The 18,785-nt window shown below is 41.5% G+C and overlaps 1 protein-coding gene across 1 annotated transcript in view; it reads left to right on the top strand.

The window, feature by feature from the left end:
- NYAP2 (neuronal tyrosine-phosphorylated phosphoinositide-3-kinase adaptor 2) overlaps window positions 1-18,785 on the top strand; it is a 308,720-nt gene that overhangs the window by 223,089 nt on the left and 66,846 nt on the right. Inside the window, exon 6 of the mRNA XM_002712507.5 lies at window positions 7,833-8,042. Coding sequence (XP_002712553.2) covers window positions 7,833-8,042 — 210 coding nt within the window. The remainder of the gene's footprint in view (window positions 1-7,832; window positions 8,043-18,785) is intronic.

The raw sequence follows: 18,785 nt of genomic DNA, 5'->3' as shown, positions 1-18,785 counted from the left end.
TCTGGCCTTCTTTTAGTTTATATCCCAAGTACGTTACTTTCGGTCTGCAAATCTGAGCTTTTGAGGTGTTTTTTTTTTTTTGTTTTTTGTTTTTTTTTGTTTTTTTTTTCCACTAGACCGATAGCCCAGTTGTCCAAGGGCTTCAAGCAACTCTTGAGTGCCCTTCATTCATTCCTCTTGGGTCTCACTAGCTATTAACAAATCGTCTACATATTGCAACAGAGTCACAGATGGGTGGGTCATTCGATACTCACTCAGGTCTTTGTTCAAGGCCTCGATAAGCAGTGTGGGACTATTTTTGTATCCCTGTGGGGGCCAAGTCCAGGTGAGCTGTCCCTGTCGTCTAGTTTCCTCATCCCGCCACTCAAAGGTGAATATCTCTTGGCTTTTTGGCAGTGAAGGGTAGACTTAAAAAAGCATCTTTTAAGTCTAAAATATAATACCATATCTGTGTTGGGATCAGGCTGCTAAGGCAACCGTATGGGTTGGGGATGGTATGATGAATGTCCTCTATTCTTCTGTTGACCTCCCAGAGGTCCTGCACTGGTCTATAGTCCTTTCCCTCTGGCTTGCGGACAGGCAACAAGGGTGTGTTCCAAGGGGATTTGCACCATCTCGAGATACCTTCCCGCAATAATCTCTGTATGTGAGGTGTTATTCCCTGCCTTGCCTCGGCAGGGATCTGGTACTGGTGTACTCTCACAGGCTCCGCTCCTGGCTTCAGTTCAATTAGAAGGGGCGCCCTGTTACTAGCCAGTCCTATGCCCACTTTCTCTGCCCAAGCCTGTGGGTATCTCTCAACCACCTCTCGGACCTCCGGGGCCCATCCCTCTGACAATGTCACTGGCTGATAGAGTCTGTATTCTTTGTGGGCCATTAAGTTGACGACTTGTATAGGTTGTCCCTCCCCACTAGTTATCCTAATTCTATCTTCTGAGAAATAAATGTGAGCATTTAATTTGGTGAGCAAGTCTCTTCCAATCAGAGGAGTGGGACACTCTGGAATCATCAGAAATGAGTGCTTTATTTGTTTTTGTCCCAAATCCACAGTTCGTTTTGTAGTCCATTTGTAAGCCTTTGATCCAGTAGCCCCCTGGACAATATTGATTTTATTGTTCATTTTACCTTTATCTTGGTTTACCACCGAGAATTGTGCTCCTGTATCAACCAAGAAATCAACTGGAGTCCCCTCCACCTTTAGGATTACCCTGGATTGGGGAAGGGGTCCGAGTCCCGTCTCCCCTATTCGCTGTCACTCCTCTCCCCTGTGAACAAGACTTCAGCCCTTTTTTTCTTAGGTTTATCTCTTCTCCCCTTCAGTTTAGGGCATTTATTTTTCCAGCGTCCCTTTTCTTTGCAGGAAGCACATTGTTCCTTGCTAAGTCGTGGCTGCTGCTTACCCTCTCCCTTTACTGCGGTTAGGATTATCCTAGCCATCTCTCTCTGATTCTTCCTCATCTCCTTAGCCTGAAACTTCCAGTCTTCCCTTTGTCTCTCTTCCTCCTCCACCCTTCGTTTCTCTTACTTTTCTTCCTCCTCTGCCATTCGTTTCTCTTCCCTCCCAAGGTCCTCCTGATGCAACCTATCCTGTCTCTCCTCAAGAGTCTTTCCAGTGTGATGCACCTTCTCTGTTGCTTTAAGCAAATCTTGAATCCCCTTTTCTGTCACCCCTTCTAGCTTCTGCAACTTCCTCTTGATATCTGGTGCTGACTGATTCACAAAAGCCAGAACCACAGCTGCCCGTGCCTCAGGGCTAGAGGCGTCTAAGGCGGTATATTGTCTGAAGACTTCAGATAGCCTCTCCTAAAAGGCAGAGGGGCTCTCTTCTGACTCCTGTCGTAATGCATGTACCTTAGAAATATTTGTGGGCCTTCTTGCTGCTGCCTGGAGACTGGCCGTTAGAGTCTGGCGATAAATTCAGAGACGCTCCCTACCTGCCGCCCTGTTGAAATTCCAACCAGGGAGCCTCAAAGGGAAACTCTCATCAGTGAGGTTCTGTTCAGTGATGGGTAGTCCGTCATCACCCGGAACTTGCTTTCTTGCTTCATCGAGAATTCTTCCTTTTTCCTCTGTGGTAAACAATACCTTAAGTAATTGCTGACAGTCATCCCAGGTGGGAACTGGGTGAACAAGACTGAATCTAACAACCCGATTAGCTCTTGTGGTTTCTCTGAAAATGGAGCATGTTGGGCCCTCCAATTATAAAGATCACTCGTAGAGAAGGGCCAATACTGCCAATTCTGTTGTCCTACTGGTCCTATGGCCCTTAGAGGAAAAGCCTGAACCATAGAGGAGGGGCTCTCTTGCCTCTGAATATTACCCCGTTGGGATCTAGTACTATACACTGGACCTCCCTCCAGGACTGATGGAGCTGGTGTTCCTAACCCTCCTGTGACTTGGGCCACTTGAGGAGGAGGGATATAAGGCAGGGGGTTCTGCCCCTCATCAGTGTCCAGGTTCAGTAAACTAGCGTATAGGTTCGAGTCTGGCAGGACTTCTATTTCCCTTTTTTCAAGTTCCCTCTTTTCTTGTTCTTTCTTTTCTGGTTCTTTTTTGTTTTGTTTTGTTTGTTTGTTTGTTTTTGTTCCTTCTTTGCTTGTGCCACCAACACTCCCACCTCCCCTGCTGGAGGCACAAAGGGCTTCAACCAGGCTGGCGGCTTATGAACTAAATCCTGCAAACCAGGATATAGGGGGAGTTGTTCTGGGTTCCCTTCCTTTCCAGGCAACAATACCTTTTCTCTTACTTTTTTGACTAAGGCCAGATCAAAACTACCCTCTGCGGGCCATCCAACACCAAAAGTGGGCCATTCAATTTTACAAAAATGTATTAACTTACTCTTTTTCACCAACACGGACAAGTCCGAAGCTCTGGATCAAAACTCAGAGAAATGGTCAGTTACAAAAGAAAAAGGAGTACTTACCTGCTGTCCTATTTTTCCAATGATAAGGGTTAGTACAATCACACAACAAACAAGACACAGAGACACAAACATTGTGGCAGAAAAAAAAAAAGAAGAAAACTAAACCGGGTTCAGGGGAGCGACCCCCTTGGGTTGGCACCAAACAAGTTCACTCTGATAAGCCCAGGGTCTACCAAATTGGCCAGGGACGTCTCCCTGCTGTGGGATGGATTCTCCAGCACGTCTGTCTGCCTGTTATCTGATCCCATTTCCAAAACTCACCTGCAAGGAACAATGCGAATGGAGCTCCTCCAACTTTGGCGGTTTTGCGGAGACTAGGACAGAACTGAGACACACACACACACACACACAATCCTCCTGTTCTCCTGCATTTCACGAGTTGGCTGGGGGAGTCTCAATACTGAGCGAGTCCCACATTGGGCGCCGGATGTTGAATTATGGGATCCGAGACCTTTCCCAATTAACCCACAAAAGACAGTCACAGATGCAAGGGCAAGAGGATTGATTATTTTATTGCCAGGAGCTGGGGCTCCCACCACACATACAACATAGGGCAGTGCGGAGGTGAGAAGCCTCGCCTCTCTCCTTCTCAGCGTTTTTATACACTTGAGTAAACAAGTATATTCATCATTACGTGCGTATGCTAGTTCCTTACTCTTTATATGTCAATTACCTACATTTGAGCATTTTATTGGTGCATCTCAGCAGTCCAGGACTACGCGTCTCAGAAGGAAGTGGTCACACAAGGAAGTAGGAGACCATTAATTTCAGGAAGTATTTACTAAGTTTTGTTTTCTGAGAATTGGGCCTTCCTGTCTTCCTGGAGTTTGTGAAGCCTGTCATGGTGGTACAACTATTCCCCCCTCCCCTTTTCTTAGGCTGGACATCCTGCATTAAGTCATTGAGCAAGCAGCACAGTACAGAAGCAAAAAGCAATTGATATTCAGCATCCACTAGTTCTATCTATCTATCTATCTATATATATATTTTTTTCATTTCAACAGGTGCAGGGGCCCAAGCACTTGGGCCATCTTCTTCTGTTTTCCCAGGCACATTAGCAGGGAGCTGGATCAGAAGTAGAGCAGCCAGAACTCAAACTGGTGCCCATATGGGATGCCAGCGCTGCGGTTGCCTTGCCTGCTATGCACAGCGGCGACCCCAAGCTGAATTCCTTTAGAGATTATAGTTATGGAATTACTCTCCTGGTTTAAGTTCAGCTCATAAAACATTGTTCATGACAGGTGTTTTCACAACAGCATAGCATCTTTATTTATTCAGGACTTGTGTTTGGCAGAGACTACCAGGAAAGCAGAGGAATGGGAAACCTTAATAGTTGGAAAAGTACTGAGTTAAATCTGACCTAAAGATCTCTCTGTATGTAGTGAACTGCAACCCAACTTAGCATGCAAGCAAACCACAATCTAACTTGATATATTCTTCCAGCAAGTAGCTGAGTCTGGGCCAGACATAGCTGCCAGACTTTCAGCCAGTCACACTGCAGACTGCTAAATCATGTCCAAATAAGGCAAATGCTGAACTGTCATTCATCATGCTAGTTCTTTTTTTGTCTATAAATACCACCCACATATGTTACAGAGTGAAGCTCACTGAATCCTTAATGGTTCAGGGTGCTGCCCAATTCATAAATCATTTCTCTGCTCAAATAAACTATGCTAAATTTAATTTTATTAATGTATTATATTACTAAGTTAGATACTAGGGTAAAATTGAGGAAGTTGCCAATTATCAATCAAGCTTTTATTGTTTGGGGCTAATTGTTATGGAGAGTATAATTTGGCTGTCCGTAATGGTTGTTAGAGATAGTGGTCTGACTTCCTACAAGTCTGACTTGGATTTATGAGATTGGCTGTCTGGATGGGTTACTGTAGAAAACAGAGTTCTAATTTTATATGTAACCTGGCAATATTCCTTTTTATATACTGTTTCTACTGATCTCTAGACAAATGTAGGAAGACTGAAAAATTTGTCAAGGGCTGGAGCCAGCATTGTGGTGTAACAGGTTAAGCTGCCTCCTGCAGTGCTGGTATCTCACATGGGTACCAGTTCATGTCGCCAGTGCTCTACTTCCCATCCAACTCCCTGCTAACGGATTGGGAAAGAAACAGTAGAGGATGGTCCAAATGTTTAGGCCCCTGCTCCCCACATGGGAGAACTGGATGAATCTCCTGGCTCCTGGCTTGGGTCTGGCACGGTGCTGCCTGTTGTGGCCATCTTGGGAGTGAACTAGCAGATGGAAGACCTCTGTCTCTCCCTTTCTCTCTGTAACTCTGACTTTCAAAATAATAAATAAATCTAAAAAAATTCACCAAGGGCTATACTTTATTTAAATAGATACTATTTTTTAAAAAATTATGTGACACTTTTTAGGTTTCAAAATATTTAAAATGTAGAATACTGTTAGAGTCTGAAAGTAAAATCCAGGAAGATAAACAGGGCTGGCATTATCTCCATTTCATAGTTAAGAGAAACTGAGACTCTAAAAGAAGAAACCAGATGCTGTGGCACGTGGGTCATCAGCCAGGGATGCAATACCCAGGCCTTTCATATTTCTAACCCAGGCTGCTCACTATATTATAACCTGTTTTATTTCTGTTCCACAGATTCAGACAATTGGATACCAAAGTGTGATTTTTTTTATTATCACCCTTCTGAAAGGTGATGATTTGATGAGTATTTGAACATCAATGTAAAGAAAACAAAATACAGATTCTTTGAATCACTTTTGTCATATTTTCACTACAGCCTTTCTCAAAAATCCATTATTTGAATTAAAATTTCAAACCTAGAGAATTTTATAACTTGTGATGATTAGATAATCAGATTTTTGAAAATACTGTTAGCTCCATGCCATTTCAATATGTTTATTGTCACTTGATATTCTTGTCCCAGTAAGAATGTTATATTTCTAAATATTCTTCCCTTATTTCATTTATCACAAAGATGCCCAAGTAGTTGGGAAGTCTACTGAATTAATTCATTAAGTACATTAAGCAGCTATTAAGCAATATGCTAGGGGCTAAGAAAAACCCTCATACCTTAAGACTACTTTCAAAGGACTTTTTGGGGAGAGCAGTTACATAAAAAGAAAATATGAGGTTGTTTCAATGCACAGACTTGAATAACCCTACAGAGGTGGTGACATGGGTGGAGCAGGCTTCAGAAGATATTTATAATGCTAAGTAGAATGAATTAAGTGAAGACAAAATACATGGACATTCAAAGCAGGAGTAAAAGTAGCTTTAGAAAACAGCAGTGTTTTGGGGGAGCTGGAGTGGGAAAGAAGAAGCTATAACCCATTTAGTGCTGTTCTTTGAATACAGTAATCACCAGAGATTGACAAAGTTAGAAAGGGAGGGAAGAGAGGAGGATTGGAAATTCTTGTGGCCTCATTAAAGAGCTTAGACATTATTTTGTACATAACAAGGGGCTTCTGGAGGATTTTAGTCAGAGGCACAAGATGATCAAATTTACAATTTAATCAGGTAATGTTGGCCATGTAAAGTGCATGTGCTTTGGGGAATCAAGGGCAGAGTCAAGGAAATAAATTGTTAAAATTCAAGCGAGTTGATTAGTGCTTGAACCACAGCAGCTGAGCCAGACATGATACAGAACAGAAAAGAAAGGAGAAGATCTTCAGGACTAAAACCTGCAAAATCTTCTAGTTGACTGATTTGCAGAGTAGCAGTTAAAGAAATGGATAAACAAGCTTCTGACTTGGTTGGTTAGCTGGGCAGGAGGAACCGTAAGTTCAGTAAGAAAAGTTATTCACTCAATTTGTAAAATGTTAAATTTGTGCCATCCATGGGGCATCCAGATGAATTCCTCCAATAGGTTGTTGGGTAAATGAATCTGAAGCTAAAGAGATTTATCTGGGTTTCTGATAAAATAGTTAGGAATCACTAACAACTTATGATTGCTTGGGGAATCCTGGAGGATAAAAATCTCAGGAAGTTTCTATGTAGAATGAGGACAGCCAATGTGTAAGGGACATGTGGAGAAAGAAAAGTATGAACGGTACAGAAAAGGTACTAGACATAGAACACAACACAAGATGGACCATCCTTGAAGCCAAGCAAACTGAAGATAGAAATAATTGCATAATAGAAGAGTTGTCAAATGGCTGAGAAATATTTTCTACATTTGCCAACTAATAGGCACAAGGTGAACTTAGCCAAAGCAGATTTAGTAGAGTGGTTAGGCTGAGTTCATGCCACAGTGAGCAGTGAAATGAATAAAAAATAAGCAACTAGAGAATAGCATGAAATGCTCATTATGAGGTTTCTTTGAGATGAGCATGAGGGAAAAATTACTAAAGTAAAAATCCAGTGACATACTTTTTCCATAGACAAAACTGTATTTCCCAGAAATATGAACCTAAACACCTTAGGGGAAAAAAAATCTCAAGGTATTTACGTCTCTAGTTTATTTTAATTTTGCAATCTTCAACACAAGTCTGTTTCTAACAATATATTAAATACATTTTTTTAAAAATATTTATTTGACAGAGTTAGACATTGAGAGAGAGAGACAGAGAGAAAGGTCTTCCTTCCTTTGATTCACCCCCGAAATGGCCGCTACAGACGGAGCTACACCTATCCAAAGCCAGGAGCAAAGTGCTTCTTCTGGGTCTCTCACGCAGGTGCAGGTTCCCAAACACTTGGGCCATCCTCCACTGCCTTCCTGGGCCACAGAGGAGAGCTGGCCTGGAAGAGGAGCAACTGGGACTAGAACCCGGTGCTCATATGGGATGCTGGTGCTGCAGGCAGAGGATTAAAGTGAGCCATGGCACCGGCCCTGAAAGCATTTTTGAAAATTAATCTTTGTTTTTTAAAAGGAGGGAAGAATTTGACTTTTGTTTAACAGAATGCACTTTTGGTTATCCACACAGAATCCACAGAGGAGCTGAAAGTCCGAAGCCACAGCACGGAGCCATTACCAAAGTTGGACAGCAAAGAGAGAGGCCACCATGGGGCATCTTCATCCAGAGAGCCTGTCAAAGCTCAGGAATGGGATGGAACACCAGGTGCACCTGTAGTCACCAGCCGGCTGGGAAGATGCTCCGTGAGCCCCACCTTACTGGCAGGAAACCACAGTTCAGGTAAGGATGATGATCTTCCCAATAGCCATACTTCACGGTCTAGAAACCAGTTTCAAGCGATTATCAGTTATCACTTAGAGAACCATCACCACCTATTTCTAAATCTCCATTCAGAAAGACAGAATAAATAGCCCTTCATAATAGGAATATAACAAAATATTATAATGCTCTGGTGTACCAGCAGTCATGAAAATGATACATATGTTAACGGTGCTTCTTGGAGCCATACAATTTGTAGCCCCAAAAACTTGAAAAGTTTGTACTAGATTTTTGAAAAAGCATAATTTACGAAGCTTGGTTGATTTGGAGTTTATTTCTCCTTTGTTTCAAAAAAGTTTTTAGGCAACTGTAAAAAAAAATGAACGAAAATTAAGGTTGAGGAAAGAATTGTAACAAAGATGATTTGCAGGCAATTCAGAGAATAGATAGGAGTGAGAATAGATAGTAGTGAGTAGATAGCGGTGCATCGGAGAATAGATAATAGTGAGCTGAGGACAGTAACAGGGCATTAGGTATGGCTCTAAGTCTCCAAATCTGAAGCCAAAGAGACATAAAATTTTAATCTAATATACCATTATATTTCACAAATTCAAATTAAATCTGCAATGTAATTTTGCATGGCTACTAGATAAATATTTCGAAACACAGCTTTTAATAAAAGCAGTTTATATTTGCTTTGAACTGATTAATCTGCATGTTACACTTACAGGTAATTGTCAGTTGAGATAAACAACAAATATGAAATTGTGTGCCATTTTCAGGTTTCTATTCCTTAAGAGTGTTAGGCTCTGATGAAGAGACAATTTCTTTAATGCTCTTTTCAATTCTGGTATCTATTTTAGGAAGCAATTTACATGAATTCAACCTGTAATCTGTGTGGCAGTCACGCACAAGTTAAAAGCAGAACAGGAAAATGATCTCTGGGCTTGGCAAGGGCGTTTCCTGGAACAATATCTAGGTGGGGCAAAGCAGTGGCTTCCACAGACTTAATATATAATTTTTTTTGACAGGCAGAGTGGACAGTGAGAGAGAGACAGACAGGAAGGTCTTCCTTTTCCGTTGGTTCACCCTGCAGTGGCCGCTGCAGCTGGTGTGCTGTAGCCGGCGTACCTTGCTGATCCGAAGGCAGGAGCCAGGTGCTTCTCCTGGTCCCATGCGGGTACAGGGCCCAAGCACTTGGGCCATCCTCCTCTGCACTCCCGGGCCACAGCAGAGAGCTGGCCTGGAAGAGGAGCAACCGGGACAGAATCTGGCGCCCCGACCGGGACTAGAACCCAGTGTGCTGGTGCCGCAGGCGGGGGATTAGCCTATTGAGCTGGGGAGCCGGCATTAATATATAATTTTAAAAGAAGATTTATTTATGTATTTGAAAGACAGAGTTACAAAGAGGCAGACGCAGAGAGAAAGAGAGAGATCTTCCATTCACTGGTTCACTCCCCAAATGACCTCAACATCCAGGTCTGAGCCAGCTGGAAGCCAGAAGCTTCTTTCTGGTCTCCCATGGGGGTTCAGGGGCCCAAATACTTGTGCCATCTTCCCCTGCTTTCCCAGGCACATTAGCAGGGAACAGGATCAGAAATGGAGCAGCAGGAACTTGAACTGGCACCCATTTGAGATGCTAGCACTGCAAGTAGTGGCTTTACCCACTGCACCACAGGGAAGCCCCTTAATATGTCATTTAAAGCTTTGGTGGTGGAGCAATAGCATGTATCTTTTGGATACATAACCTTTTAGTATGTGTTCAAAATCTGGCAGAAGGATTGTTATGTGAATTGAGCAGAAATTTCTCTCTATATATATGTTTATTTTAATTGACACATGAAAATTATATGTATTTATGGGATATCTTGTGATGTTTTGATTCATATATACAGCATGCAATATTCAATCTAGGGTTAAGAAATATATCATCACACATTCACCATTTCTTTATGGTAAAAATCAAATTCCTTTCTTTTAAATTTTTAAAAAAGAAATATACATAGTACACTCCTTAAAACACTGATGTCACAGACACACAATAGAAACAGAGCGACAGAAAAAGAGACATGTGGTACTGGAAGCAGAAGTTGGAGTGTTTCACCTTGAAGACAGAGCAAGGAGCCATGAGCCAAGGAATGCAGTTGGCTTCTCCTGGAAATTTCAAAAGAAACCATCGCAGCCTTGAGCTGTACCTTGAGCTTAGCCTAGTGCAACTTATTTTGGACTTCTGAGCTCTAGAACCACAATCTCATAAACATGTGTTGTCTATCATGTTAGTGATAGTTGGTTGCAGGAACAGGAACCAAACACAGGTTGCTACTCCAAAACACAAGTTCCATGAAGTGGATCATGTTATCTTCACAGTATGTCTCACATCTCATGATTTCTCAAGACATCTGACACTAAGACATAGTCCAGGCTGTGCTTTTCTTTTATTGGGAATGTAGTGAGAATTCCTGGTTGGTCTTCTTGCTTTTACTCTTCACCCCTACAGTCTGTAGTCCACAGAGCAACTAAGGAATTTTCTTTAAAAAAAAGTCCCTTTCCTGGATCCAAGGCAAATCCAAAGTTGACTCGAGATCATGTGCCATCTGCTCCTGAGCACCACTTGGACCTTATCCAAGTCATTCTACCCCTTGCTCTTGTAACAAAGCTTTTCATGAGTATTTGATGCTAAATATGGTATATGACAGAATAGGACTTCAAAGAAGGAGTCTGATCAAGGCTGAAGATAGGTAATGATTCATGAAGGAAGTGGGACCCAAGGAATTTTTTCAAAAGATCAATTTTATTTATTTGAAAAGCAGAAGTGCAGAGAGAGGGGGAGAGATAGAGGAAGAGAGCGAGAGAGTGAGAGCGCGTGCATGAGAGAGAGAGAGAGAGAGAGAGAATCTTCCACCTGCTGGTCTACTCCCCCAGTGGCCACAACGGCCAGAGATGAACCACACCAAAGCCAGGAGCCTGGAACTCAATCCAGGTCTCCCATGTGGGTGATAGGGACCCAAGCACTTGAGCCATCTTCTGCTGCTTTCCCAAGCACAATTGCAGGGAGCTGGATCAGAAGTGGATGGGGCAGCTGGGGCTTCAACTGGTGCTCATATGGAATGCCAATATCACAGGCAGTGGCTTAACCCATTACATGACAATGCCAACCTCCAAAGAATTTTTTAACATATGGATAATAAAGGAGGAACATTCTCCCCAGGAAGTGTAAATGACCTAGATGAAGGTGTAATTTCAAGGAAATATAATAAGCCTTATGTGTCAATTTACCAGGTCAATGACTCTTCTCAACTCTCTGCAAAATATTTCTGTCCTTCTAGGTTGTGACAGCCAGGACTGAAAACAACATAAAAGTGTGACAAGGATTATATGTAGTGAGTTTTCTATACCACATTTTCTGAAGATTGTTATCCATTTTGATAAATATAAATTTTGTGTTAAACAATTTATATCAGTGTTCAATTGAGGCTTAATGATTAGTTTTGAGCTGATTAGTATTTTTAAAGAATTACATAAATATAGGCCAGTTCTATCCAAAATACATGGATAATGTATATACCTATTATGATCAAAGGCATATTTTATAAAACCTAAAACTGTTATGTGACAGTTGCTGTCGTAGGATCTGAAAGTATCATGGTGAGTACAATATCCTTGCATTTAGGTGCTCAAAGTCTGGTAGAAGAGATAAAAACAGGTAATCATTTTATAATGGATGTTTTGGTCGGGATTCTCCAGAGAAAGAGAACCAAATGATAAATGCAGATACACAGTAAGAGGATTATTATGAGGGATTGACTCAGGTAATTATGGGGTTTAGAAGGTCCTCAGTTTCTGTCTGCAAGCTGAGCACCTCAGGTCACCATTATATAGTTCCCTTCAGTGCCTGCTAACCAAGGCGATCACAGGTGTGAGTACCAGTGTGAGTGCAAAGATTCAAGAACCAGAGCACTGACGTCCCAGGTCAGGAAGAGAATGTACACTCAGGCTTCACCTCCTGCTTGTTCTGTTCAGACCCTCAAGGGACTGGGTGCTGCCCACAAGGGCGGGTGATTTTCAGTCTAAGGATTCAGGTATTTATCTTTTCACACCTTCACAAATCTATCCAGACACTTCCAGAAATGAAGTTTTATCAGCTCTCTGGGCATTCATTGGCCCAGACAAGTTGACATGTGAAGTCACATGTGTTATTCAAAAATAATCCATGAAGCGAAAGAGAAATCAGGTCATTCTACTTGGGAAAATATGATTTTGGTGACAATAATCAAGGACTTTTGGTGGATAAAATAATAATTCTTTGAGGAAGCAATGTTTGAGCTAGCACATGAAACACAGCACTCACCGGGAAGATGGAGAAGATGGGTGAAAAGAAAGCCCGTGGACATAACAAAGTGCTGTGTGTGTAAAGGACAAGGAAAGACAGACTGCAGGGACTTGCCTGCGAATTAGAAATGTTTGCATCTGTAAAGTACAGTGAGCAGCAGCTTAAGCAGTGATAGTTGGGTTGGCTCCACAGCATCATGAGGCAGGCCACTCTGGGTAACTGCAGATGTCAGATATGTTGTTGAATGCCCAGGAACTTCCCATCCTTCCTGTTCTGCTGCTACCGTGGATAATGGCTCTGATATCATGCTGGCCACCACAGTTAAGGGCATCGTGCCCCAATCTCCTCTCCCTGTCATCTCACCAGTCGGAGCTGGGAAATGCGTCACCACACCCATCATCACTGAGTGAAGGGGAACAGCATTTCCCTGAGCCCTTTTCCCGTTAAATAGAGAGGCCGGCTTACGGCTGGACATGAGATCTGTTAGCAGGGGTGAGGGGGAATGGTTGTCACACAGGCCGTGGATGAGGGCGGGTTTTGGACATTATGTGGTAGATATTTTGTATTTTTCTCTTTAAAGGTAGGAATTAATGTGACTCAGTGTGGATTATTCAAAGAAAATGTGATGATGACAAAAGGGCTTTAAACCTGAGTGATGGGGAATCCATTTACTGATTTAGAGGTAATGTATATGAGGTGTGCCACATGATTTAGGATGGGCAGCCAGAACCTTGCTGCTGACTACGATGAGTAGCAAGTACTCTGAGATGGCATGCTGGGAAGTACAAACATTTCAGTATGGGTAACAGAATAAGAATCTGCAAGAGGAATGGGAATAAGAATATTAAATTTTACTGAACACTAAGTAAGTCATGGTACCTTTAAAACTTTGATACAAATCTAAGAGACTCTGAGTATAAGCAGAATGTATACAACACTTTCATTTTCTTCTGTTTCAAACTCCTGGAGCACCTTTTCCAGTATATGGCATCTAAAATCCACTCTCCTGAGTCTTTCGGCTCTGTTTGTGGAGCGGGAAATTGTCTACTGACCAGAAGAAATGGCATGCATATTTTTAGCGCCTCACACTCCATTTTAGATTCAAAGGAGGTGGACAAAGGTGAAGAAGAAAAGATTTTTGTTTAGTTTTTGATCATGAAATTTTTGTGTCCATATGTACAGAAATGTTAAACAAAGGGGCAACATTGAGTCACATTTACAATGTGGCTCAATTCAGTTTCCCATGTGAAGATGAAACCCAAATTAACCTAACTGTGACTTGAGTAGTTAGTCTACACTTCTCCCACTTTTGAGGGGAAAAAGTGAGGGAAGAAGGAAAATAAAATGTTTGTTGTGTCCCTCCGTTTTGCTGAGGAGAAAGCATTTATAATGTGCCCATTCTGTGCCAGGAACCATCATAGTTCCGCCAGCGAGCAATGAATAAAATGAAGTGTCTGAAGTTCATTCACCTTTGATGATTTTAATTGAGGAGCCTCTTTGGTGGCTCTTTGAGGAGAGCACTTTGAACTTGCTGTTTTGGAACAGAAATGAATGGGTCAGAATTAACTGTTTCTCCTTCTCTTCACACTTCCTCATTATTGTCTCCTTGTCATTGGGCTGCTGATTTGCTAGCTCTCTACCAGAAACACTGGGGCAGTAACCATAACCCACTTCCCTACACAGCATAGGTACACAACTCTTGTCCCCACCCCCCTTATTTTTAAAGATTTATTTGTTTATTTGAGAGGCAGAGTTACAGACAGAGAGAGAGGAAGAGGTAAAGAGAGAAGTCTTCCATCCACTGGTTCACTCCCTAAATGGCTGCAATGGCTGGAGCTGGGCCAATCTGAAGCCAGGATATAGGAGCGTCTTCCGGGTCTACCAGGTAGGTGCAGGGGCTCAAGCACTTGGGCCATCCTCTGCTGCTTTCCCAGGCCATTAACAGAGAGCTAGATCACAAGGGGAACTGCTGGAACACAAACCAGCACCCCATGGGATGTGGGAGCCGGAGGCGGAGGCTTAATTTACTACGCCACAGTGCCAGCCCCAGAACTCTTCCACATAACACTAGAGAGGAGATTGTGCTCAGAAACTCCCATCAGCTTTCTGCCTCTGAAATTTCCTCTCTCTGTCTCTCTCTGGGTGTGTGTCTGTGCGTATCTCTTTCTCTCTTCTGTGGGTATGTGTCTTTTTCTGCCTGTGTCTGGGTCTCTTTCTCTGTCTCTCTTTCTGTCTGTCTCTATCTCCCTCATATGCATACCAACTCTACCAGTCACAGACTATTGCTTTACCAAAAGTAGTTCAGCCGCTTGAAATGGTTGTTCCTAATAGCTCTTTTGAGGAATGGAGGAGTCGCTGAAGTAAAGCAAACGTGTCAGGAGATCTCAATTCTAATTAACGTTGCCACTGGTTGCTGTGTTATTTTATTAAAGTCACTGTTGTTTAGTAAATCAGAGATTCCCCCAGAGAGAGATTCTTGATGCCAGTGGATAACTGGGACTCAAATGTTTTTGAAAATAATGGGAAAAATTGGGGAAATTATACACATAAATGTGTTATGAACAAAAGCTCAAATTTCAATCACTGAATCAATTAACAAATAGTTTCCAAGTATCTTGCATCCAACTCTGTATGGTTTCTGTGGTACAAACACCATAGGCCATATAAAATATGGTGTCAGCCACTCAGATCTCTTTTGTGCTTTTGTATGTCACAGAACTATCGAATATAAATTCACTAAATTATATTGTGATTTTTACTATTATCTAATATTTACATTTATAATCATTCAGAGAACAGAAAATTAGTGTTGCCTTGAAAAATGGTAGAGGACTTAATAGGAGATAATGAATCTTAAGCCAGGATTAAATCAGATCTTAAAAATCATCCTTATTTTTATTATCAGTTGAGTAGAAACACGGATAATTTTCATTGTGGAATAAAGGAAGCAAATAAAAGCTGGAAGCAGACATCTCCTGGCTTGGGCCTCTCAAGTTAGCCTGAATATAGATGCAGTTTTGCAAATAAACTCAAGAAGCCTTGTCTTATAAGCAAAATGGCATCACACACCCACACATACATACACACACGCATACATACACACACGCATACATACACATACAACTATTAGCCTAAAATGTGACTCTACACAAGAATGGAAATCCTATCAATGAAAGGAGCATTGACTTTTTTTTTAATCTGGGTTTGATATGTTTGACTTGCTGTGTTTCAGCTGTTCAGAGAGGGTCCATGAGGAACTGCAAGCTGAGGCACCTGTAGGACAGACAGGTACATAAGCAGGTGAAGCAAAGAGGTGCCTTTCTTCAGAACAGACATGCTTTTGCTTACACAGGTACACATAGTGCATAAGTACAGCTGTACATCAGGCCAGAAAGGAAGATGTTCACCCTGATGTATTTTGGGATATGAAGCCCTTTTGGTCCAAGTCATATATTTACACTTCTGTTAGAAGCATGGGTATGGACTATATGGGGGTCATATCTTAAAAAGGTTTATGGAAATACACATTATGTTCTAGCTCCATTTTTTTTTTTGCATGAACTTTTTGAAGCACACTCAGATTTCTACATTATGAGGAAAATCTGTTGCAAGTTGGTGAAGGTCGGGATGTCAGGATGGAGATGCAGGTGAGCTGGAGAGGACTCCTCAAGGGACAGAAGCTACTTAGCACCAGCTGGTGCTACCATGAGAAATGCTTGCCTGAAGCTCTCAGATTTAATTGCTATTTTGTACAATCTCCCAATTTTTAAATATGGCTCTATTTTCAGTAAATACTAGTTAAATAATTCACTTTCGCTGATTGGGTACAATCTGAAGGCTGCCAATAAGCATTTTCTGGTTTGCAAAATCAAGCAGTGATCATTAGGTAGAGATGTGGATTTAATAGTGTAGGACGGGAAAGATGGAGGAAGAGGTGCCTGTAAATCTACCTTGCTGTGCAGCCTTTTAGTTTCCAGAAGTGGTAGCTGCTTGAGAAGACTGTGGTAGGGGTAGAATTGGGAATGAGCTAGAGAATGCGATTTTGGATGGTAAGAAGTGGGGATTTCTTATTTGTAGAAGAGAAAAGGGGATCTGGAGTTCTGCAAATAGTAAAGACCAGTAGCCTAGTCCTTCATCATGCTTGGCAAAGAGTTAAGACCTGTTCCTGGGAGGGAAGACATGTGGGGTCGATTTTGCGTGGTGGTTCCAGTGAAACTGGACTTCACACATTGAGGTTCCATCCTCTACAAGTGGAATTCTGTGCCTTAAAGGGCTGTTTGTGTTGGATAGGAGACTTGTCATAACCAGCATGAGCTGAAGACTAGAGGGATCATACTCTATATTGTGTTCTGGGCTCCTTTTTTTCTGATCAATTGTCATTTCAGATTTGGCCCTTTATATCCAAGTGGGGTGCTGAGCAGCCAAATTCAAAGTGAAAGATATATATGTATTTGGTTTCATTTAAAGAAAAAAGAAGTGTGTCATTTCTTGCATACCACCTTTGTGGGATAAATTTTATGCTAATTATAATGAATGCACATGTAACATAGTACTGAGTACCAAAGTTTGGACAACCCCCAAAAATCTGGATTTAAATCTTGGTTCTATTTGTTGCTAGTTGATGATTTGGCACATGTCCTTTCCTCTCTCTGAGCTTCCTTCATAAAAGTTGGATGATAACAGTAACTAATTTGTTGATACTATTGAGAATTAAAGGTGAGAATGAAATGAGATAATGTATAGCACATTTAGCATGGTGTCTGAAATACAATGAAATTTAAATAAATACTAGTCTTCACTACGATTTCTGATACCTTACAGAAATGTTTGCAGCAGAGCAGAGAGAGTCATGGGAATAGATTGATGATGAATAGTTTCCTATAAGAAGTGACATTTCACCGGGGCCTAGAATTGAGCAAAGCTTAAAGAAATGAGGTAACAGACCAGTGAGCAATGTGGGTCATTTTGCTGTGGATGCTGAACGCTCTGGCTACAACACGATACTTTGCCCACCTCTAACTATGGCTCCTAAGGCATTTGTATGTATTATTTGTATTATGTATTGTATTTGCATTATGTATTTGTATATGTATTGTGTATTGTATTATTTGTATATGTATTATGTGTTCTGATGCCCTCTTTGAAGACTGGAAGAATCTAAAAGATGTTAGGGCATCAGTCAAAGGACCAAGAGCCGAGACCATGGAAGGAGATCTGACAGAAAGGATGCCGCTTGATATGAGCAGCACAAAACTAGGATTCTAGGGCTGAAGTGAATTGAATCTAAGGGTGAAATCTTTACATATTGAATTGTTATATGATTTATAAGAAACATACTTTCCTTTTGAAAATTCTGAAATATTACTTTACTAGATAACACTGGAAATACCGACTAATTTTGCTGGTAAACTTATGGACAGTGATAACCCAAAGGCATTCCATTCGTATTTCAGGCCCTCATGTGCAAGAAGAGAACACAAGACCAGAGATATGAAACCCAGGCAAGCAGCATGGGCTCAGGCAGCAAAACTGGAAACTGTGCAGTAGTACTTATGACAATAATTCCCAGTAAACATAATAAATCTGTATAGCCGCTTTTAGTGCAAGCAAGCCATTCTTGGAAAAATGTCAACAAATTAATATTTTGGTGATGATGACTGGGAGAAATCACATAATGTTGCTGTGGCCCAGTTTATCTATCTTTACAGAAAAAAAGTAAGGAAATTTCACTCTATAGGCAATTATGAGGGTTAAATTTTAAAAGGCATGAGAATGCCTGTTACAAAGTTTGTTGATAATTGCTAGCAGATCAAAGTTTATTCTATTCCCATCCAATTTTATTAGAAGTTTATGTTTTTTCCTAGGACTGAAGACTGAATGTATCCTTTAGAAAGATCACAACATTGTAAATATGATGTGATTTTCTTTAGTTACATGAGGTTTAACCTATTATGGGATTACTCTTAATTAAAAACAGCCTGTACTTCACTTATTTTTGCATTTTTCTTTTTTTTTTTTAAAGATTTATTTATTTACTTAGAAGGCAGAGTTACAGAGAGGCAGAGGCAGAGAGAGACAAAGGTTTTCCATTTGCTGGTTCACTCCCTAAATGGCCTCAACAGCCAGAGCTGGGCTGATCTGAAACCAGGATCCAGGAGCTTCTCTCAGGTCTCCCACATGGATGCAGGGGCCAAAGGATTTAGGGCACCTTCCATTGCTTCCCCAAGCCATAACAGAGATCTGGATTGTAAGTGGAGCAGCCAGGACTTGAACAGGTGCCTATATGGGATGCTGGCACTGCAGGCAGTAGCACTACCCACTATACCACAGCACCAGCCCCATTGTGCATTTTTCAATAGAGATTTTAGGCTAGTATGATGGCCATTTTTAGATCCTTGGTATCTGCATTTGTAGATGAAATTTGGAGAAAGGAT

The sequence above is a fragment of the Oryctolagus cuniculus genome, chromosome 3 (assembly GCF_964237555.1).
Source record: "Oryctolagus cuniculus chromosome 3, mOryCun1.1, whole genome shotgun sequence".
In the NCBI taxonomy this organism is placed as follows: domain Eukaryota; kingdom Metazoa; phylum Chordata; class Mammalia; order Lagomorpha; family Leporidae; genus Oryctolagus; species Oryctolagus cuniculus.
The sequence above is the reverse complement of the archived record's forward strand: the minus strand, read 5'-3'. Positions and strand labels throughout refer to the sequence as shown.